Genomic DNA, 23,350 nt, shown 5'->3' on the forward strand with positions numbered 1-23,350 from the left:
TGAGTTGGCTCATTACTGTTGCATACAGTGCAGTTATTTTAACAAAACAAACCAGTATTTGTGATTTTATGTTATTAGTAATTTGTCAGCTGGTCATAGTCTTTTAATCCAAAAACAGTCATTTTTATAGTATGTAAAACATCTAGGAGAAATAAAATAATGACTCAAACAATGGATTCTGGCCATTTGGCAACTACTCAAACACAAATTATGTATCTTCAGCTATAAATTGGAAGTGACTTCTGAATGTAATAGGAAACAAAACCCAGAGAAGTTAACTAATCACAATGCTAAATAAAGTAAGGACATACTCGTGTATGAAGCACATTTGGTAGAAGTGTATATTACATCAACTCTTGCTACTTTTCCCCCAACACGCTTGGCACCAATGGTGTGGTCAACTAGAAGCCACGTGGTCCAGTCTGTTTGTGCTATTAGCAAACTCCTATCTGTTTATTCACGGTTATGCCAAAGCTGTCTGGCATGACAACAGAAGATTTGGCTACAGCACATACACCATAAAACCAGGTTAGCTGACTCAACTAGTGTTCTCAAGTAGAGATCCAATTGAACACTAGTTTAGTCTCTCCAGCGATGTCCACACTCATAATTGCAGCATTTGTAGAACGTTGTCATCGGTTCATCTGCAGATCTTGTCTGAATCTGCATGAAGAATGCTCGGGGGTGCTCACACTTGGGACATTTTTCTAAAGAACACAAAATGAGGGTTAGAGTAAATACATACCTGGCTATAAGTAACAGTGAATATTGCCCATTAGGACCACCTGCCCTCTATAGGTCCGGTGGTGGACACAGGACAGAGGAGGCTGGGCAAATCTAATCCAGCTATGCCATCTGCCAGCCTTTGGGCTACAATCCAGCCAGTGTTCTATCATTTTAGGCGTGGATAACCAGTGACCACAGAATGATTGAAATGTTAGGTAAATTATGCAGGTGATTTGGTAATTTACCTGGCGTGGAATCCACATTTTCCCAGGCTGCAGCTCCACCAAGCACATCATCAACCTCTTTCAGTTTGGGATACTTCCTGTTGTTTACCTATGGGAAAGATGGACATGTTAATGTATCAATAGGTTTTAAAATGACACATTGTAAGAGAGAACACATGACAGACACATCAGTTACTTGGCAAGAAGTCTAGGAATTAAGTAAAAGTTCGTTTTACCTTCCTAGTAATGTTATGCACGTACGGACATGTGTTGCAGGCGAATCGATAGCACTTCTGTCCTTCCTCTACAATCAACACATTCCCACATGTTGGACAAAACAGAAGCATATTCTTTTGACTAAATTGGTCAGCACCGATCTCACAATGTAGCTAGGTTTATACATCTATTTCAATCATTTAGCTAAATTAAGAAATCCCTGACAACGTTGTTGACCTCCACACTCGTGTGAAACGTTGTTACATCTAAAAAGGTTCGGTAAGAAACAACATTTGCTCTTTCTTTATGGTTCTTTGTTAAAATAATTATAATTTATATTTAAAGTTAACTATATTGTATTATATTATAAATATAGCCCTAGAAATGGAGCAATGATGATAGAAATAGCAGTATCCCAAATCGGTACAAGTCAGAACCTCCACTCGGGAGAGTTTGACTCCGGTATGTGGTAGGTGACGTACATGCCGGTCGCTAAATGTTTTAGCATGGATTGCAGAGCTTCAGACTTTACCAAATATACTTTATTTTTAAGCTACAGTTTATGTATGTTTTAGTAATCACGAAATATATATTTTACTGTACACGTTGATCAATAGAGTATAAGGTGTGAAAATCAGTTACTTTATCTAGCTAGCTAATCCTACATGAAATAGCTAGCTAGCTAACATAAACTGGTCAGCAACTTTAGCTACAAACTCCTATTCACAGTGTAAATGATGGGGGAGGAGACCAAGTCCCTTCACCTGGACGAGGGACTGTCTGTAAAGGAAGAGGAGTTAGGACAGGCAGAGGGAAAGATGAACCAAGTGGAGGATGAACAACCAGAGGAGGTTGAAGAGGAAGATGAGGAGGAGGATGAAGAAGCATTGCCACACTCTGAATTCCTGGACATCTTTGAAGAAGGACTCGCTCGCCTTGTACAGGACCCTCTACTCTGTGACCTTCCCATTCAGGTTGGTTACCTAATCCATACTGGTGAAATGTATCTATTTGATGATGTAAAGTCCTCCAGCCTAACCAATGTCTCACTACTGTCTGTCGCTTTCCTGCAGGTGACTCTGGAAGAGGTGAATTCCCAGGTTGCCCTGGAGTATGGCCAAGCCATGACTGTCCGTGTATGCAAAGCGGATGGCGAAGTAATGCGTGAGTTTCTGACTGATGTTTCTAAGTAGAATACCTTATTTTAGTTCTATTTGAGCAGGTCAGATGAATGATACTGTGTGTGTGTAAGTGAAATTCCAATGTGTGTTGATCAGCCATAGTGGTGGTGCAGAATGCTATGGTGCTGGATTTGAAGAAAGCCATCCAGAGGTTCATGGAGCTGAAACAGCAACGGGAGGGTGGGGTAAAGCACGTCAGCTGGTAACAAACACACACACACACACACACACACACACACACACTAACCTTGTGGGGACACACAATTCAGTCCCATTCAAAATCCTATTTTCCCTAAACCTAACCGTAACCCTTACCCTAATCCTAAAATTAACCCGAAAACATGAACCCTAAACCTAACCCTAGCTCCTAACCCTTACCCTAAAACAAACCCTAGCTCCTAACACTAATTCTAACCGTAACCCCCTAGAAATAGCATTTGGCCTTCTGGGGACTAAGAAAATGTCCCCAGTTGGTCAAAAGAAAATGGTTTACTATTCTTTCTTTTTTTTTTTTTTTTTTTTTTTTTAATTTTATCCCCTTTTCTCCCCAATTTTTGTGGTATCCAATCGCTAGTAATTACTATCTTGTCTCATCGCTACAACTCCCGTACGGGCTCGGGAGAGACGAAGGTCGAAAGTCATGCGTCCTCCGAAGCACAACCCAACCTAGCCGCACTGCTTCTTAACACAGCGCGCCTCCAACCCGGAAGCCAGCCGCACCAATGTGTCGGAGGAAACACCGTGCACCCGCCCCCTCGGTTAGCGCGCACTGCGCCCGGCCCGCCACAGGAGTCGCTGGAGCGCGATGAGACAAGGATATCCCTACCGGCCAAACCCTCCCTAACCCGGACGACGCTAAGCCAATTGTGCGTCGCCCCACGGACCTCCCGGTCGCGGCCGGCTGCGACAGAGCCTGGGCGCGAACCCAGACTCTGGTGGCGCAGCATAGCACTGCGATGCAGTGCTCTAGACCACTGCGCCACCCGGGAGGCCCACCGGTTTACTATTCTTGTGGGAAATTCTTGTCCCCACAACTATAGTTACACACACACACACACACACACACACACACACACACACACACACACACACAGTTTTTATTTTCTTGTGCAGGAGGTACGTATGGAGAACCTTTCATCTCGTATTTCAAGGAGAGAAGCTTGATGATGACAAAATGAAACTAAAGGAGTAAGTTTCAATCAAACACCATTGTAATTATGGAGTATATTACATAATGCTTTTGTTAACTGAAAACAACATTTCTTGTATTGTTTTATTGTCAGTTATGGGATCAGAAACAGAGATGAGGTGACATTCATGAAGAGACTGAGGAAGAAGTGAAACGGAGGTACAGTAGTCTTCTGAACTATGATCTCACCTGAAAGATGTTCACAGGCCAAGTGATACCATTATAATGATTACTGTAACTAATACAATTTTATGGCTGTGTGAACGAGAGAAAAGCTATTGGAAAATACCACTGTCTTATGCGCCTGTGGCATTTTCCATTATAATAAGATAATGCTAATTTTGAAAGGACTCAACATTTGTATTTCTTGCACTCCCCATGGGAGTATAACACTGGCAACCCTTTGAAATATATATTTTATGTTTGTAATATTATTGATAATACATTGAGTTGAACAATGAATAATGCGTGTGTGTAATATTATTGATAATACATTGAGTTGAACAATGAATAACTCGTGTGGGTAATATTATTGATAATACATTGAGTTGAACAATGAATAACGCTGCTCTATGTGCTTCTAACTTCAGATCTCACTACCGTGTGGAGTCCTGCCTACTCTGTGAGTTGCCTGCACAGTTCCCATTGCTTCAGACCTCTATGATTCAATCTGGAGATGTACAGCAACTATATTCATACACTGACATGATTCAGTTGATGTCTAAAAGGTTTTTCAATTGACATCTCAAACGTTTTTACATGTTGTAGATATGATTGTGTGGAATGTTTCGTACGGTCTCAATTTTTTATTGTTTGGACATATTCTCTTGTCATCTTGTACAGTCAAATTGTGCCACTTCAAATATGAATAAAGGCTACAGTGCAACCTAAACCCCCCTGAAATATCACTTAATTTCAGTGAAAATGTTTTAGAATTTTATCTGGCGTTAAATCATTTAACCAGACCTGGGTGTGCCGCCTGGTCTAACAGTGAGAGTACAACCACAATATGTAAATATCTCCTGTAGTCCTTGTTGAAAACTGAAACAAAATATTTCACTATTTCCTGGAGTACATAGAGGAGCATCACATTTCCCACTGCACAATCTGGGAGCAACCAGGTAAAAATATATATTGTCTCATTACAGTAATCATTTAATTTGCAGCAGCTAAGATGGATAAGAGAAAATGTGAAATATATTTCTTATCTTTCTATTCTTGGTTTTTAGTAATGTTGGGTCACATCAATCTATCTGACTTGTGCAAATAGAACGCGATCTCCTTACATTAGTTTGTCTTGGTATGAAGTATTTGTAGATGTGCAAGGTTGATGCTTACATTGATACATAAAGTTAGTGCTGTGTCTTCTTTTGGCTTATCATCCAAGTGTTGCATAACAGGAATAGATCGAATTGATCTGAATGAATCTAACTTCATGACCCAATCATCTGAACAAATTTAATTGTTGGCGTAACACTATATAGTTCAAGTCTCTGGGCGACTGGCATGCGTTTCAAACCGGACTACTTGATTGGTAGCATTGACTGGTGGTGTTTGAAATGTTCCACCTTTGTGATGTCTGATGCTGGTGGTTCTTTTCAGCTCCCAGGATGTCTGGCTCTTCTGAGGACAGGGAGCTGGATAGGATCTCCATGGAGATGAACCAACTGTCATTCAGGAGGCAGCAACTGATCGACCGCAGGAACATGCTGACCATCCTGCAGGAGTTCAGGAACCGTTCCAACAACAATAGCACAGGTAAAGAGGAAATTCACTGTCTAGAACCGCTATTATTGAGTAAATGCACATGGCAGGCATGGATGTACTGTGTGATGTGTCCTCTAGCTATGACCCAGCAGGGCTGATGTGTTCCATCACTGACTCCCTCTGAGACATGTATTACCTCTCTTTGTCCAGTAGAGGGATCCAAGCAGCAGACTGAGATTCAATGCATTGATCAGGAACTGCAGGAGCTGTCTGAGAAGAAGAGAGCCCTGCAGGAAAACCAAGATAACATTCTCCATTCCAAGGACCAAAGAAAAGGTGTCTACTTTACCTCCGTTATGGTGATACTGTCCTCACACAGCACTCTCTTAATACTCACATTCTGATCATGATTGTCTCCCTTTAATGTCCTTTGCAGAGTGCATCATCAGTCAGGGGGGCGTGTCTGTTCTCCCTGATCCCTCTGTTGTCTTTGTTGAAGCTCCACCCTCTATACCAGGTGAGACACCTGGACTGAGAGTCAAATGAGGTGTGAACTTGTTCATTTGTGAGTTATTTCAAGCGGTACGCCCATTTTGCTACAATTATTTTCCTGGCCTGCTTAGATCAGAGGCTAGTCCTATAGATGAGTGATGTCATATGGTCACAACTACACTCCCTCCATAGCTCCGGAGGTGATCCTGGACATCCAGAAACTTCCTCCCTGCTCATCTCAGACCCAGTGCCCACATTGTCGACAGTTCATCACCACAGAGATTGTCACTTCAGTAGGCAATGTGGCCTGTCTGGTCTGTGTCACAATGTCTATACTTGGGTGAGTTGACCTGCACTGTCTTACTGCTGTGTTACTACCAATTGTCTGCCATCTTTGAATGGACAGGAGGTCGACAATGAGGTGTTTTCAACTCTATGCTTCATCTAGAGTTGGAGGGAGTAGGATATTTCGGTTAACAAAGAATAGGAACACTTCTTAGGTCTCTTAAGTAGAGCTGCCAACAGGTGCTTTTTGGAGACTGCATTCCAGATGTTTGTTTCCTGCAGTACTATGCAAATTCCAGTTTGTAACAAAAGCCAGTGCCTTTGGGCTAGTGTCATATCTGATAATCACATCACCTGATGGAATGCAAAGTTTAACACTATATTTTCTGGTCTATTCTCATTCAGCTGTGTGGCTGGTTGCTGCCTTATCCCTTTCTGCATTGATAACTTCAAAGATGTCACGCATAGATGTCCTAAGTGTCGAAGTTCAATACTCACCATCAAAAAGCTCTGAAGTAAGGGCCCACATGTACATAGAGACTAATAAACAGGTCTCAGACTGGGCATGGAGATCTCCCCTTGTGATGATGAGATGATCTACATGATCTACCATGAATCTGAGGTGACCCATTTGGGGTTCAGTAGACACCCTGTCCCATCATGCAGGTACAAGACAGCAGTGGATGAGGAGGACATGGACAATGAATGTTGAATGGACCCAAGCCATAGTGAAACATGTTCTGCTGAGTGATAAGTGATCATAAATTCCCAACAACTGTACTGAGGTCAGTGTCACTCCCATCATTCCTGTGATGACGATGTAGTCATACTGTGAGAACTGTGGCTGCATCCTGTACATTTGAAGTTAGTGTGTATGGCATTGTTCTTGGAATAAAATGTCTTCATCAATGCAATTTATTAGAGAAACTAATAAATAAATCAAATGTTAATATTTTCTTTTGACCTGCAAAAAGCCTGTGTGAATTGTAAAACATAAGAGGAAAATAGTGTTTCAAGGTCTGTGAACTCTAAAGCTGCATGTGACTTATCCAAGCCTAGTGGTGGCTGTGTTAGGGTTTGGAACTCCTTGATAAACAAAAAGTCACATGATATGGTTGTTTTATTTACTAAACACAGCTGAATAATTTTCACACACAATGTACATGACCATTTTTATTGACACAAACAGGCTATATATATACATTATGGGTATACAGTAGTACGCATACTGTATACACCAAACAGTCTTAATACAAAAGAGCTTAGATGTGCTACATTTGTATAAAATGTACGAAAAGAGCTAATGTGCTACATTTGTATAAAATAAAATGCATGACAAAATATATACACAATGTGCAAAATGTATGGCATACTAACTATGTATCAATACACCATTGCAAGGGAAGGGGCTATACTAGTATAGTACAAATAAAATGACTTCTGATTCCAGCTCATTCTCCCTTTCTTTAGTTTGGACACATGATCAATGGGACACTGATGCTCAGACAAAAACAAAGTTGTGCACAAAGACCTATCAGGAGCAGGCAATGTTTTTTTGATTAGCTACCCATTTTTATCCACTCACAGTGTAAACTGCTTTGCAATTTAAGTGCTTTTGTCTGTTTTTTCTAACAGAAATGTGTGACATTGAGGCTCTTAAAGGACCAGTGCATTCAAAAACATTTATATACACTGATTGTACAAAACATTAGGAACAGCTTCCTAACATTGAGTTGCACCCCCCGTTTCCCCCAGAACAGACTCAATTCGTCAGCGCATGGACTACAAGGTGTTGAAGCATTCCACAGGGATGCTGGCCCATGTTTACTCCAATGCTTGCTTCTCACAGTTGTGTCAAGTTGGCTGGATGTCCTTTGGGTGGTGGACCATTCTTGATACACACGGGAAACTGTTGAGCATGAAAAACCCAGCAGCTTTGCAGTTATTGACACACTCAAACCGGTGTGCCTGGCACCTACTACCATACCCCGTTCAAAGGCACTTAAATATTTTGTCTTGCCCATTCACCCTCTGAATAGCACACACACACAATCCATGTCTCAATTTTCTCAAGGATAAAAATTCCTTCTTTAACCTGTCTCCTCCCCTTCATCTACACTGATTTGAAGTGTATTTAACAGGTCACATCAATAAGGGATCATAGTTTTCACCTGGAAAGAGCAGGTGTTTTGTACACTCAGTGTATGTTTCAGCACTATGAGGTTGGAATAATACTGTGAAATTGTGAAAATTATGATAATGCCATTTTAGTCTTTAGAGCTGTTTTATAAAGACCGCCTGAAAATTCAGCCCGTTTACGTGGGATGGAGTTTTGGTTTGCCAGGCAGTAAATTAGTTAATAGACCAATAAGAAAGAGTTCCAAACCTCTCTGCCAATATCAGCTAGTTTTCAGTTTTCCCCTCACCACTCAGACCACTCCCAGACAGTCCTAGCAAAATTATTTCTGAGAAATGGCTCTTTGCTAAGGAGCTGTTTCTTTTTGATCATTTTAAGTGAAAACAATCACAGTAAGGTACTTATTTGTTACTCAGAAATGATTTGATATTGAGTTAAAAACGGCTGCATTGGACCTCTAAGTAATTTTCTTTGGTAGGGGACAGACAGGTAGGCTATAATTGATCAAACCCGTTGAAATGACATATTTCTTTAGCACTGTCCTCAATGTATTTCCAAGGAACGCTTATGCTGTCGTTGGTGCTTCAAACTTTATCATGCTGACTAGTGTTTTAAAGTTTCTTACATTTTGGGGGGGCTCTAGAAACACAGAAACCTTTCAGCAATTTAGTAAAGGCAGTTATCCGTTGCGTAGCTCAGACTGCTTGATAAAGAGGACTGCCAACTTTTGTAAAGTCAAACCGTCTGTAAACACCTCTACCTTAACCCATTTCAACCGTCGGTTCAACACTTCAAATGCTTTCACATTTTATCTTTGCCCAGTATATGTCACTGTAATGTAATTTTTAACTACATGTGTACGATTGCAATAATCATGTAGGATTTTGACCGAAAAGAAGACTTCAACTGGGAGAGAGGAGTGAAAACCAAGGCTATTACAACAGTGTGGAGATCATTTTAATACCCATCTGTTGGTAGTAATGGTACATATGGATCACACACTGCTTTGAAATGGGTTTTGAAATGTGTTTTGAAAGGTTGCCTCTTGATGTGATGTGAGTGGCCGAAATCCCGACCCTACATAATCTGCTGGACTAAGGCTTCATGAATAGAGACACATTAGGCCTACTACAACAAAATAATTATGCTTACATTTGAACCTGCGGGACTATAGCCACAAATATTGCTAAGCTGATCACAAAAGCACAAGACAGCCTTGAACCACCTCTGCTGATTCACTGTGACTCCCTGGCTTGTCAAACTGAATGATGTCAATTTGTCTGTTCTCGATATGTCAGGCAACTAAGGTCAGACGGTATATTGAAGAGAGCCATTGAAATGCTGAGGGGAATTTACTGGCTATATTTCTGCCAGTTCCTAGAGTCAAAACAAGCAAAAGCGATATGCAACACAGATGTGCAGTGCACACACAGACACCAGCTCTACACACCAGCTCTAGCTCATGTGCACTGCACGTCACACATAAACAAGCAAGATTCAGCTGATCTGTACATTGGGATAAATCCACTCCAGACTTGACAATAGGGTTGAGAGAGAGAACATTTTGAAAGGCTCTTTTGTCGATAATATAAAGGACATAGGCCTGGGCTAGCTAGCTACAGCAGCGCTGTGGGGTGCTGTGCCACCTATTGTGACCCCATGCACACTCAGGCAAAGCACGTTGTAGTTTGGTAAACAAACTCACATTGGCTCTACTCTCCCCCACACTCCCCCACACAAGAATAGAGTAAGAACAACAGCTGCTAAAAATGTGACGCCTCTCAACTTCTAATTTGGATTAATTCAAGAGTTCTCAGGCCGACAGCTCTCGTATTGTCAACCAGTGATACTAAATGTGGGTTTCGTGCACTCACTGTTTTATCTTACATGATATAAGGCTGCCTACTGTCAACACTCACTTTAAGTAGTCTCCTGCTTTATTTTAGTTACAACACTATCAGTCATCACTCTGTGTACTCTTTGGAAAGTCTTTAGTTGAATTAAGTGAAAGCAACGCGTTGAAAATAGCAAGATATTTGGCAAATGGTCTTATAAGGCATAATGTAATATGTGCAGTCTTTTAGCATCTGTGTCCAATTCTCTCCCGTGATGGGAATCGCATGCGGGCACTGAGTAAAGCAAAGGCAGTTATTACAAAGCCATAATGCTAAGCTAATACCACATTCCAATATGTCATATACATACACAGGACTGTAATACAGCTGCCTTAGTGATGTATGCAGCAGAGCAGACAGACTACTGCTACTGTAGACATAGGCTTATAATATATACAATCTCTCTGCGCTGTCTGTCAAATTTATCACGGAAGTCAGTCAGTAACCATGCCACTGGCGCAGTCAGAACCAGGCGTGAAATTCTCTAACACCTGGGTCAACATCTGTTTCCACTAGCGAGTTTTCATCCTGAGCCGGGATCACATTTCCTGATCCCGCTCCTTATCTACTGTAACACCATTTCAGGAGAGACCACCCTTCCTCAGACAAGGTTCTCTTCTGAAAGAGACCACAGGGGGAGATCAACCTCTTCATACCGTTGATCTATACCACAGCCCAGCGGGTGCGGGCCTTCCTTAGAATGAGTGGCTGTTATGAGGGACGATACCTCAAAGGGAAACAGCTTTACTGTATATCCAATGACGAAGGAGGGTCCATGCCTCTAGCACTCTGAGCTGCTCAGAGCAGTGAGATCCACCACTAGTGCTGCTGTAGCCCTGCACAGAACTTCCCACAGGGACTCAAGGCCAGCAGCACTGCACTCTCCTCCCCCACCTCCACTGGAGAAGGACTGACCTCTCCGTCTCACTTATCAGTATGTGTGTGTCTCTCCCTGACAGCCCTCTGTCTGAACAGGCCTGTTTGGGGGGGGGGGTCACATTGACGCCCCTTAGTCCCAGTGTAGCTGCAGGTCATGGGAGTCCAGGAAGTCAGAGGAGAAGACCCCAGACGGGGGAAGGCCCAGTGGGTTGAGTCCCCCCGTCGGCCCGGGCATGGTCAGGTCCAGCCACTCCATGTTGTCCAGGTTGGTGTGGTCCAGGTGGTAGCTGGAGGGGGGTGCACTGACATTGTTGAACCCGGTGGTGTCCGTGTCCATGGGGGAGTGGGGGGAGTGCTCCAGCAGCTGACTGTGCAGCTCTTCCATCAACCTCAGTGTCTGGGGCTCAGTCTCCCCCTTCAGCGTGCCTTCCAGGAAGGCCTCCAGCTGGTTGTCTATGGCCAGGGCTGTCAGGCTGGGTGGGGCCGGTGGGTTAAGGGTGGGGGCGGGTGGGCGGGCCACCTGGATCTGGGGCGGGGGGCGGGATAGCACTGTGTTGAAGGGCAGGGTGGTTACGCTGGCGGTCACAGGAAGCAGCTTGTCTGGAAAGGAAAGGTCCTGTCTGATGAATGGGGAGATCTCTGTAGAAGAAAATAACATGGGAGATGATGGATTCATGGCCAGGGAGGGACTCAGCTGTCTTAATGGAGAGGAGGAGACCCCAACCACAGTCAAATATTTTTCTCACCTCCACTCTCGATCAACACGTCAAACAGGTCGTCCATGTGCTGGCTGGTTGCAGTGGGTACCTGCATAGACAATAAAGACCAGTCAATACCTGCCTCAGCGCCTAACAGACCTAGAAGGTCAGTCCAGTGTGTTTTAGTAGGGTGTTATAAAAGCTCTATTACCTGTGCAGCAGTCTGCATTCTGCGCGTCTGTTTAACGGCCTCTTCGTAGCGTGGCGGGTCCTTACTCTTGGGGACGTGGTTTGAGAAGTTGGGCTGGCAGGGAGAAGGGGACTGATGGACAGAAAAAACAATGAGATCTAATCCCTATAAGCTCTAAACAACCTATGCGGTTCACATATTCAACACAACTAAATGAATACGTGGATATAATGCAGTTTTTAAACAATACCTTGTTTGTTGGACCATTGGGGACTGCTTGGTTGGACAAGGCCCTGGCAGGGGACCTGCTCCCTGGGGAAGTGTTTAGGAAACACTGGGGGATCTCTGTCTGACCTGGGCCTGCTCTGAACTGGAACCCAGAGCCTGAGGTGGTGGTGGTGCACAGTGGGACTGTCATCTGTAGAGGAATGATGAACAGTGGTTAACCCCGTGGTACACACTCCTTCTGGGGCAGATAAATACTGGTCAGCTGTAGTAGTACACACCCTCCCTTAGAAGGCACACAGTGGTTGGACAGGGTACACACTCTCTCTGGGAGGAATAAAAAGTGTTTATGTTTTATTATGTGGTAGTACACAATCTCTAGGGACATAATAAAAGGCATGGGGTATCAGTGCAGTGCAACACAAAGCAGTGTGTTTCTGGGTGTGGGAGCACTCTTCAATGAGTGTTGTGCTGCAGTTGCTGTTGCTAATTCTAGCTGGCTGTTGATTCGGCCCAGTGCAGCTCTGCAGACCTGGGTTCAAATAGTATTTGACATCTTTCACTTAAGTAGTGTTTGCTTGAGCTTGCATTTGAGTGACAGATGGACGGAGGGTGCACTTTTGGGACTATTCAATTGGTAAAATTTTTGTCAGGCAGGCCCAGTCAAGCACAGCTTAAGTATTTGAAGGAAAACAAATGCTATTTGAACCCAGGCCTGGTCCTATAGAGACGAGAGCAGACAGCGTAGTCTAGTGTGCTGTCTGCCTGGCCGTCAGTCAGCACCTGCTCCAGTAACCGGAGCTTAGACAGGCTCCGGCTCTCCTTTTGATGTGACTAGGAGAGGAATTCATCACCCTGGCCAGGCCTGCTATTACCTTGGCAACACACTAGATAAATCACCCAGAGAAGAGAATATTAAAGAAGTTGGAGAGGGAGACTCTCTGCTTTCAAAACACGGCTAATGCCCTAAGAAATGTGATTAGGCCGGCCCATCACAATAGAATGTAACCAGCGATTTATAAAGTGTCTCTGGAAATGGTGTTATCCCAGAAAAAGGGCACAAAAACAGGATGTGCAATTTATTCAGTGGAACAATTCATCCACAGACCAGACAGCAATTTATTTAGTTATGGTTTGGTGCAGCACACAGCCCATGGAGAGTACTATAACACAATACACAGAGACACTACAATACAGGTGGGTAAAATGGTGTCTGCAGACAGTAGCTTGGGGAATATCCCACTCTAAATATGGGATTGGAGTAAATTAAACCATATATTCTCACCTGTGCCATGGGTTGGGTCTGGGTGGTGTGTTGGTGGTGGTGGGGTGCTGAGGCCTCTGTTTTCTGGATGAGGCCTGGAGCTGTAGTGCTAACTGTGGTCTGTAGGACCGGCTCTCTGACCTGCAGCTTAATGCTGTTGTTCGGTAGCTGAATGGTGGCAGTGCTGGTGGGCATGGAGACAGGCAGCAGGATCTGTGTTCCAGGCTGGCCAGATAGCGAGGTCTGAGGCTGGGGCTGTCTGAGGACCTGATGCACCTGCTGGTGGCTGATGAAGAACTGAGGCAGGGGGGATGTCTGCACCTGGCCTGAGCTGGGCTCCTCCTGTTTCACCACTGCTAGTGGGCTATGCGCAGGGGCAGAGCAGTTTGAGGCGGCCCTGCCCTCTTCTTTGACCTGGGCCAGGGCCATGGGGGCTGGAGGGCTGGGCAGACCCCTCTTCTCCACCTCTAGCTGCATCTTCAGCTCCTCCACCAGCCTCTGCTCCTGCTCCAGCTTCCTCATCAGCTCCTCGATCTGACGCTCCTTCTCGTGTAGTCGCTCGTCCTTCGCTGAGGTTCTGGTCTCCATTGGGCTGTCCTCCAGGCGGCCTTGGTGGGGAGACGACCCAGAAGGAGTGGGCCGAGCTGGGGAAAGAGCTCCTGGCATCCCAGCCTCCTCCATGCCCAGGCTGGAGACCTCCGAGGGCGCGGGGGACACAGGAGGTGTGGAGCTCATGCTCTCAGGTTGTGGGGCCCCTGTGTAGCCTGTCAGCACCATGGCAGTGGCAGCCTGGCTGCTGGGGATCTCCTGATAAGGCTTTAGTCTCTCTATCAGGTCAGTCTTGGTGCCAGACACCGGAAGACCTCGCAGTTTCAGCTCCATCTTCAGCTCAGCTACCTACGGGCCAGGTATAATGAACAGTCATGAGTCATCATAACAAAAAACAAGCCCTCTCAATAAATCTCCATACAACATGTCACTGCCTAGGGGCTGCGCTCTGCCCTTTAATAAACTCAGCAAAAAAAGAAACCTCCCTTTTTCAGGACCCTGTCTTTCAAAGATAATTTGTAAAAATCCAAATAACTTCACAGATCTTCATTGTAAAGGGTTTAAACACTGTTTCCCATGCTTGTTCAATGAATCATAAACAATGAATGAACATGCACCTGTGTAACAGTCGTTAAGACACTAACAGCTTACAGACGGTAGGCAATTAAGGTCACAGTTATGAAAACTTAGGACACTAAAGAGGCCTTTCTACTGACTCTGAAAAACACAAAAAGAAAGATGCCCAGGGTCCCTGCTCATCTGCATGAACGTTCCTTAGGCATGCTGCAAGGAGGCATGAGGACTGCAGATGTGGCCAGGGCAATAAATTGCAATGTCCGTACAGTGAGACACCTAAGACAGCGCTACAGGGAGACAGCTGATCGTCCTCGCATTGGCAGACCACGTGTAACATCAGCACAGGATCGGTACATCCGAACATCACACCTGCGGGACAGGTACAGGATGGCAACAACAACTGCCCGAGTTACACCAGGAATGCACAATACCTCCATCAGTGCTCAGACTGTCCGCAATAGGTTGAGAGAGGCTGGACTGAGCGCTTGTAGGCCTGTTGTAAGGCAGGTCCTCACCAGACATCAACGGCAACAACGTTGCCTATGGTCACAAACCCACTGTCACTGGACCAGACAGGACTGGCAAAAAGTGCTCTTCACTGACGAGTCGCGGTTTTGGCTCACCAGTGGTGATGGTCGGATTCGTGATTATCGTCGAAGAAATGAGCGTTACACCGAGACCTGTACTCTGGAGCGGGATCGATATGGAGATGGAGGGTCCGTCATGGTCAGGGGCGGTGTGTCACAGCATCATCGGACTGAGCTTGTTGTCATTGCAGGCAATCTCAACGCTGTGCGTTACAGGGAAGACATCCTCCTCCCTCATGTGGTACTCTTCCTGCAGGCTCATCCTGACATGACCTTCCAGCATGACAATGCCACCAGCCATACTGCTCGTTCTGTGCGTGATTTCCTGCAAGACAGGAATGTCAGTGTTCTGCCATGGCCAGCGAAGAGCCCGGATCTCAATCCCATTGACCACCTCTGGGACCTGTTGGATCAGAGGGTGAGGTCTAGGGCCATTCCCCCCAAAAATGTCTGGGAACTTGCAGGTGCCTTGGTGGAAGAGTGGGGTAACATCTCACAGCAAGAACTGGCAAATCTGGTGCAGTCCATGAGGAGGAGATGCACTGCAGTGCTTAATGCAGCTGGTGGCCACACCAGATACTGACTGTTACTTTTGATTTTGACCCCCCCTGTTGTTCAGGGACACATTATTCAATTTCTGTTCGTCACATGTCTGTGGAACTTGTTCAGTTTATGTCTCAGTTGTTGAATCTTGTTATGTTGGTACAAATATGTACACATGTTAAGTTTGCTGAAAATAAACGCAGTTGACAGTGAGAGGACGTTTATTTTTTTGCTGAGTTTATATCTATCATATAGTGAAAATCTCTGTTTGAGTAAAATAATCTATGTTTGTACGGAGCAGGAGTGAGCTTCACCTTCATTTCGTCCAGGTTGGCAGGTAGGACACCAAGCTTGCGGTTTGTCAGAGTCTGGTTAGACCGTGCTGGGGCAGCGCTGGGTAGAGAGACCATGATGGGACTGGACAGACTGCTGCCACTCAGAGACACACTGGAGCAGCTGTTCTGACCCTCCGTCGACCTGTAGGAACACAGACAACGGGAGGAGGGTTTAGTGTTCGAATGGGAGAAAGAGTTTCCTGTATGTCCCATCATTCAACGGTCTCCGCCCGGGACAATGCACACAGGAATACTATATCTAAGCCAAACAGAAGCTGTGCAGGAAACAGATGTGGCAGATTACATCGCTATTATCCAGGTGTGGACTTATTCTGTTAGGGAGGATTGTTTGCTTGAATCACATTGTTCAAAGGAAACTATGTTTGCCTTCCAGGTGTAGCGATAATGTACTAACCGCCCTCAACACAAAGCTGTCAGTCAATTAAACTGCAACTAGAATGTGAGGGCTAGCCACATTACTTGGCCTACGGTATGCAAGCTGCGGTAACACATTACATTCCAATGTCCTTTTTACAGTGGGCCATACTTGAGTGGGGAAGGTAGGATGGTCTGGTAGTTATAGTGCTGCTGCTGCTGGCTCAGTATCTGCAGCTGGAGGAACTGCTGCTGCTGATGCAGTAGCCTGGCGTAGGCTGAGTCCATGGGGGCCTCGTTGGCCTCCTGTTTCTGGTCCGGGGGGATGTACTGGTGGTACTTTAGCTTCTTCACCCGCGGTTTGGGATCCTTATTCTTCTTACTGCGGCTCTTGTCATTGGGTGTCTTTGGTTGGCTTTGCTGCACAGGGGAAAAGAAGAACGGTTACAAACTACTGGATACTATCCGGGAGCAGCAGTGAAACGTTTTCACTGAAAACTTCAAAGGTTCATCTCACTGAGTGGATTGTGGACATGTTTAGTGTTCTGACTGTTATGGATAACGTCTAAACATCTTGCCAGTATTGTGAGGCTTGTACATGAAATTGTGTCCACTTCATACTGTAGTATCAAATTAATATGTGGGACATTGTGATAACGCACAGTGAGAAAGACCGGATGGGGAAATGGAATGTGGAAAGGGATGTGGGGTGACCCTTATTGTTCAGTAACTAAATTACAGGATACACATTAAATGGCTTGGCATTTGAGAGGTAGATGCAAGCCATAAAAATATGCATGCAAGCCATAAACACCAATTCAAGTTGGTTTATGCAAACACACAGCCTCGAATGTGTTCCCCCCTGTTCTTCAACACGGGAGGTTATGGAGTGTAATGGACTGTGACAAATGCCCAAGTTATTGCTTTACTCCCTTCTCTTGCTTCCATCCTTTATGCCCTGAAGGCTAAGAGAAAGCCTGTCACTTAACCTTAATTGAAGACTGAGAGCGGCTGGCAGTTTAAGTCCATGGATTTGTGAAAAATTCCTCCAGGCCTTGTTGTGCTTTGAACCACATTTGAATTGGCCGAACCATCAGTTTGGACTCGTCTCTGCCTGCACTGACGGGTTCTTTCACAGTGACCGAACACAGCCCAAGTGTTTGTCCTCCCCTGACTTCTTATCTCTGATTACAGTTCCAAAGGAAGCAGCATGAAAACCACAACAGATCAGAGAGAGAGAGTTAAATATCAGAGGTGACTTTCATGTTTACGGGGTATATTTAGTGTTTGTAGGAAAAGCTTGCTCAGCTAACTGGGATCAAAAAGGAACCAAAACATCGTCATTGATGAAATAAATAGCTTTCTGTACCAAGAGACAGAAAAGTTTGGTTATAGCTTGTAACGTGCTCAGCTAAACGCTATAAACAAATGTATGTTTAATATTTGCATTGAATGTACAGCTTTGCACATTGCCATGATTTACCATACCTTTGCCACAAGGTTCAAGTACTGTCCATATGACATCACTTTCTTTCAAATTTGTGGCTCACCTTTACTAACATGGGCCCCGGCTTTGGAGGGGCAACAATGGTGATTGGCTGAGGCGTGGTCACCAGGCGATTGTTCTGATGCTCATTGGTGGAGACATGAGAGAAGTTGAAGAAGTCTGTTGTGGACTGGGAGGTAGGTGGGCAGTGCTGAGATAGAGACAGAAACCACATGGCCCGTTCAGGAAGGAGGGGAACAGAGGCCTGTAAATCCCCCTCCCACACTAAGCCACAAGGGCAGAGCAACTGGAAAAAGACTAACAAAAGATGGATGTCGTCTAACAGAAAACAGGAGGCAAAGAATATTTTCTAGCAAGCAGAATTTGATATACAACAGGCAGGTACAATGGGAGACTATTATTTAGGCCCAAAATGTAGAAATATAAAATATTTACGCTGTTAGTCATACCATAACAACACAATTTAAGGTATTTATAGGTGAGATATTACGATTGGACCTACCTTCATGGTGATGGAGCTGGTCGGTGGGGAGGTGGAGAGGGCAACAGGGGCTTCTGTCACTCTGGGGGTTCTGGGGGAGGGTGAGGGGGCAGAGGAGCTCTGGGACTCCTGGCTGGCCGGCTGCTCTGGGGACAGGGCGTCGCTGCTGTCCTCGTCAAAGTTGTACACATCCGGTGTTTTCGTCTTGGGGAAGTCATTCTCCACCTCACTGTCTGGGGGATCTGCAACGTAACACGTGCAAAAGCACAGCTTATTAATTACAAGTAGACCAATGGAGAGAGGTTTGTACTAAGTTGTTTCTCATGGTAGTCACTGGAAATGTCTCAGTGCTGTGATAGTCATAATAGGCACTTTCAGAAATCTACACTATACAAATATGCAGGGAGTGGGAGTTGAATGAGTTACTTCGCCCTTAGCCTGAAGATAATGTATAAAGTCAAGAGTGTTCTCTACCGGTGATGCCGTCCTTGACGAGGCTGGGTTCCACAGGCAGAATGTTCTTGACCACCAGCTCCATGGGGCCGGGTCGCTGGGCCAGCTTCTCATTGAGGTCATCAGCCAGCCTGGCTCTCTTCAGCATCATCTGAGTGGCCTGCAGTGAGGGCTCCACATGGGTCTCTGTGGGACAGATAGCAACTCATCAGCAACTGCTAGTCTACCTAGAACTCACAACAGTACTGTTCTACTACTGTGCGTCTCACAGTGAAGACTGTTTAAGGTGGTATGTCCTCATACGTCAAAGACAATCAATCAGACAACTGATTGTAACATCTCAAGAATATTTAATATCCTATGGATTGTATCCAATAGGGAGGGGTACAATTTCACAGGATCCTCCTCTTCCGTCATCATCTCTCTTCTGAGAGCTAACTTGGCCAGCTAAACGTGCATGTACTTTCTGTTGCTAGCTGAGTATGCTCCATATCACCTGTCTTCTCTACAGCCTATCATAAAGCATACAGTACATGGCAGTGAGGTTACCTTGCAGGATGTGCATGCGGACCAGCTCTGAACGTTCAGGTCTACTGCGGATTTTGTGCTTCAAGAAGTTCTCAGTCTGTAAGAAAACAACATAAAACTACATTTAATCGAGATGATATGGAATGGCATATGTATGTGATAGTGTGTTTTTATCTCAATGAAGTACAATGAACACTAGTGTTAGTGAGGTCTTACCCTGGACCTCTGCAGGCTGCGGATCTGTTCGTGGAAGGCAGCAGGGCATTTCAGTGCTATGGGAGGGAAGATCAACATCATATACAGTGAGCTCCAAAAGTATTTTTATTTTATTTAACTAGGCAAGTCAGTTAAGAACAAATTCTTATTTACAATGACGGCCTAGAAACAGTGTGTTAACGACAGATTTTTACCTTGTCAGCTCGGGGATTCGATCCACCAACCTTTCGGTTACTGGCCCAACGCTCTAAACTCTAGGCTACCTGCCACCCCAAAGTATTGGGACAGTGACAATGTTTTGTTGTTTTGGCTCCGTATGAAATTATACAATGACTATGAGGTTAAAGTGCAGACTGTCAGCTTTAATTTGAGGGTATTTTCATCCACATCGGGTGAACCGTTTAGAAATTTCAGCAGTTTTTGTACACAGTCCCCCCATTTTAGGGGACCAAAAGTATTGGGACAAATCCACTTATGTGTATTGAAGTAGTCAAAATGTTATTATTTGGTCCCATATTCCTAGCACGCAATGACTACATCAAGCTTGTGACTCTACAAACTTGTTGGATGCATTTGCTGTTTGTTTTGGTTGTGTTTCAGATTATTTTGTGCCCAATTTAAATGATTGGTAAATAAGAATAGAATATGTTTCTAAACACTTCTACATTAATGTGGATGCTACCATGACTACGGATAGTCCTGAATGAATCGTGAATAATGATGAGTGAGACAGTTACAGACGCACAAATATCCTATCCCCAAGATATGCTAACTTCTCACCATTACAATAACAGGGGAGGTTCTTTTTTTACTGGGGGGGTGGGGGTGTTTATTATATGCCTCTAACTTTTTCACTCATCATTATTTATGATTTATTCAGGATTATCCGTAATCATGGTAGCATCCACATTAATGTAGAAGTGTTTAGAAACATATTATATTCTTATTTACAATAAAAGTGACTGCAAAATGGCACAATACATTATTTACCATTAATTTCTATTGGGCACAAAATAATCAAAAACACAACCAAAACAAACAGCAAATGCATCCAAAAAGTTTGTAGTCACAAGCTTGATGTAGTCATTGCGTGCTAGGAATATGGGATCCAATACTAAACTTTTGACTACTTTAATACACATATAAGTGAATTTGTTCCAATACTTTTGGTCCCCTAAAATGGGGAACTATGTACAAAAAGTGCTGTCATTTCTAAACGGTTCACCAGATATGGATAAAAAAACTCAAATGAAAGCTGACAGTCTACACTTTAACCTCATAGTCATTGTATCTTTTCAAATCCAAAGTGCTGGAGTACAGAGCCAAAACAATCAAAATGTGTCACTGTCCCAATACTTCTGGAGCTCACTGTATCTACCTATATCTTCTCATGGGTAAAAGGTAAACTTGTCCTCCTGAAATGTCATATTTGAGACATTATGTAGTTGTACTCGATGACAAGCTGACGACAACAAGGAGAGACAATAATGTCTGTTATTTCTTTGGAAGAGAGGATGACTTTGCTACTACACAATAGCTGACGGGAGTAAGACAGGATGTCTCTGAATGTTCCACTCATCCAACTAGTGAGACAGTCAGGCCGAGACTTTGATTTCATCAGACACACTTATCCTGCTGTTGGCATGGCACGGCTACACCCATTAGTCACCTCTAACTAACACAAGCACTGTTTGCTCTCTACACACACACACTGAGGTCTGAACACACACTGACCAGTGGTTCTTCTTAGTCAGAGTGAGTGTGTCAAACTCAGAGGAGCAGAGCTAAGCATTCCTGAGCGTCACCCAAGCCCTGGCACGCATACCTATTGTAAGTCCTCTGTGTGGGAGAACCAGAGCGATTTACCCAGTGTCGCTGGCTGGGAGGTTCCTGTGCTGCCTGTGCTAGTGCCGAAGTGGGGGTTACTGACCTCCAGCACAGGCCCAGTCGCTGACTCATACAGCTCTGACTGTGGAGCCTAATAAGAGGAGCTTAGAGTCCACATGGAGGAGGCCTCTTAGGGCTGGACAAGACAAGACAGAGCACACTCCCAGCACTGAGAGGGCTCTGGTCTGGGGCTCCTGCGGCTCTAGCCACAAATAACTTAGCTACACCACTGTTCTCCCTCTCTCTGTGTCTGTCTGCTGTCTGATTTCTTATCAGTCTGTCTGCTCTAGTCTGCAACCCACTGGCTCCCTGAGAGACTAATCCAGTAAGGGCAGCAAAAGGAAGGATTCTGCTCCACTTTGCTGACTTTGAGAGCTGGGTGTGGAAGTTTTCAGTATGCCTTTTGGTTTCTGGTATGCCACTGGCCACCGATGTATGCCTCACTGTGGGTTAAGACCTTAGACCATTCCGAGTATTTATTTATTCTACAAACATCATGACGAGGTTGTGGTGGAGGGTGGTCGAGACATCAGTGGTGGCAGAATTCCACTCCTGTATGGTTGTCATAATAGTAGCAAATCAGACAGCACGTAGTTCAATATATGGTATTCATTTAGGTAATAATTGTATGACATTTATTTTCTGAGAGCGTTCTGGAACCAAGACCCACTTTAATGACTGTGGTGTGGGTGCAGTTATAATTTTCCTACATGCCAGACCAATAACCTTAACTCTGGTAGAGGTGAGTTACAGTATATTAAATCCTTGGTGGTTTGAGAGTGGCGGTGCCCAATGCTCAGTGGTTATACTCACGTGGCATGATGCCCTGCTCCACTAGCTGCTCACGTGTGCGTCTCTGCTGCAGGCGGCGCTGGAGGACTGTGGGAGAGAAGCAGAGATAGGTTAGAGTTCAACCTATGCCCAACTAGCCTGGTCCCAGATCTGTTTGTGCCGCCACGCCAATGACCATAGGAGTTAGAAAGACAACATAAACATATCTGGGAACCTCCATTTACATCCTAGAGCTGGGACGATGAACTGAAAATGATCGATACCAGTCACTGGTGCACAGTCATGTTATAAAATTCTGGCAATTTATCGCAGTATGGATTTTGTCCACCCAGTTCTACTACACACCCAACCCACAGATTAAGGCAGTAGGTTACTTAAGACAGAAACGATAGGAGGGAGGTTGGTCGGGGAGGGTAGTATAACGTGAAGGTCTAGCAACCCAAACGGTGCATATTCGACTCTGGACAACTTTAACATTTTAGCGAATTAGCAACTTGTAACTACAGTTGAAGTCGGAAGTTTACATACACCTTAGCCAAATACATTTAAACTCAGTTTTTCACAATTCCTGGCATTTAATCCTAGTAAAAATCCCCTGTTTTAGGTCAGTTAGGATCACCACTTTATTTTAAGAATGTGAAATGTCAGAATAATAGTAGAGAGAATAATTTATTTCAGCTTTTATTTCTTTCATCACATTCCCAGTGGGTCAGAAGTTTACATACACTCAATTAGTATTTGGTAGCATTGCCTTTAAATTGTTGAACTTGGGTCAAATGTTTCGGGTAGCCTTCCAAAAGCTTCCCACAATAAGTTGGGTGAATTTTGGCCCATTCCTCCTGACAGAGCTGCTGGTACTGAGTCAGGTTTGTAAGCCTCCTTGCCCTTGCACACTCTTTTTCAGTTCTGCCCACAAATGTTCTATAGGATTGAGATCAGGGCTTTGTGATGGCCACTCCAATATCTTAACTTTGTTGTCTTTAAGCCATTTTGCCACAACTTTGGAAGTATGGTTCGGGTCATTGTCCATTTGGAAGACCCATTTGCGACCAAGCTTTAACTTCTTGAGATGTCTTGAGATGTTGCTTCAATATATCCACATAATTTTCCTCCCTCATGATGCCATCTATTTTGTGAAGTGCACCAGTTCCTCATGCAGCAAAGCACCCCCACAACATGATGCTGCCACCCCCGTGCTTCACGGTTGGGATGG

At 44.5% G+C, this 23,350-nt stretch overlaps 3 protein-coding genes across 12 annotated transcripts in view; 1 reads left to right on the top strand and 2 right to left on the bottom strand.

Annotated features, from left to right (window-relative positions):
• Positions 1–52: 52 nt before the first annotated feature.
• LOC139541214 (DNA-directed RNA polymerase III subunit RPC10) lies at positions 53–1,317 on the bottom strand. Its single transcript, XM_071345657.1, has 3 exons — positions 1,187–1,317; positions 972–1,059; positions 53–707 (listed from the first exon to the last, which is right to left on the bottom strand). Exons 1-3 carry the CDS (start codon positions 1,295–1,297, stop codon positions 580–582), a joined length of 327 nt encoding a protein of 108 aa, XP_071201758.1. The 5' UTR covers positions 1,298–1,317; the 3' UTR covers positions 53–579.
• LOC139540966 (U11/U12 small nuclear ribonucleoprotein 25 kDa protein-like) lies at positions 1,310–7,469 on the top strand. 6 transcript variants are annotated; one of them, XM_071345184.1, is made up of 8 exons: positions 3,679–3,695; positions 4,127–4,158; positions 4,616–4,657; positions 5,139–5,294; positions 5,454–5,579; positions 5,680–5,760; positions 5,928–6,075; positions 6,426–7,469. In XM_071345184.1, exons 4-8 carry the CDS (start codon positions 5,147–5,149, stop codon positions 6,532–6,534), a joined length of 612 nt encoding a protein of 203 aa, XP_071201285.1. In that variant the 5' UTR covers positions 3,679–3,695; positions 4,127–4,158; positions 4,616–4,657; positions 5,139–5,146; the 3' UTR covers positions 6,535–7,469. The 6 variants fall into 6 exon arrangements, with proteins under 6 accessions (XP_071201456.1, XP_071201535.1, XP_071201629.1 ...); XM_071345355.1 differs by lacking the exons at positions 4,616–4,657; positions 5,139–5,294; positions 5,454–5,579; ... (1 more) ...; positions 5,928–6,075; positions 6,426–7,469 and adding exons at positions 1,310–1,445; positions 1,896–2,140; positions 2,240–2,330; positions 2,444–2,549; positions 3,461–3,535 and having other exon boundaries at positions 3,631–3,695; positions 4,127–4,428; XM_071345434.1 differs by lacking the exons at positions 4,616–4,657; positions 5,454–5,579; positions 5,680–5,760; positions 5,928–6,075; positions 6,426–7,469 and adding exons at positions 1,486–2,140; positions 2,240–2,330; positions 2,444–2,549; positions 3,461–3,535 and having other exon boundaries at positions 3,631–3,695; positions 5,139–5,236.
• Positions 7,181–23,350, bottom strand: part of LOC139540664 (myocardin-related transcription factor B-like) — a 65,149-nt gene continuing 48,979 nt past the window's right edge. For all 5 annotated transcript variants that reach the window (XM_071344698.1, XM_071344620.1, XM_071344535.1 and 2 more), the window contains 13 exons: positions 22,159–22,224; positions 19,459–19,514; positions 19,264–19,339; positions 18,736–18,900; positions 18,283–18,503; positions 17,824–17,970; positions 16,446–16,693; positions 15,878–16,040; positions 13,330–14,205; positions 12,070–12,237; positions 11,841–11,951; positions 11,678–11,738; positions 7,181–11,570 (listed from right to left, as the gene is read on the bottom strand). In XM_071344698.1, coding sequence (XP_071200799.1) covers positions 11,062–11,570; positions 11,678–11,738; positions 11,841–11,951; positions 12,070–12,237; positions 13,330–14,205; positions 15,878–16,040; positions 16,446–16,693; positions 17,824–17,970; positions 18,283–18,503; positions 18,736–18,900; positions 19,264–19,339; positions 19,459–19,514; positions 22,159–22,224 — 2,867 coding nt within the window. In that variant the 3' untranslated portion in view covers positions 7,181–11,061. The remainder of the gene's footprint in view (positions 11,571–11,677; positions 11,739–11,840; positions 11,952–12,069; positions 12,238–13,329; positions 14,206–15,877; positions 16,041–16,445; positions 16,694–17,823; positions 17,971–18,282; positions 18,504–18,735; positions 18,901–19,263; positions 19,340–19,458; positions 19,515–22,158; positions 22,225–23,350) is intronic.

Source organism: Salvelinus alpinus, chromosome 1 (genome assembly GCF_045679555.1).
Source record: "Salvelinus alpinus chromosome 1, SLU_Salpinus.1, whole genome shotgun sequence".
NCBI lineage: Eukaryota > Metazoa > Chordata > Actinopteri > Salmoniformes > Salmonidae > Salvelinus > Salvelinus alpinus.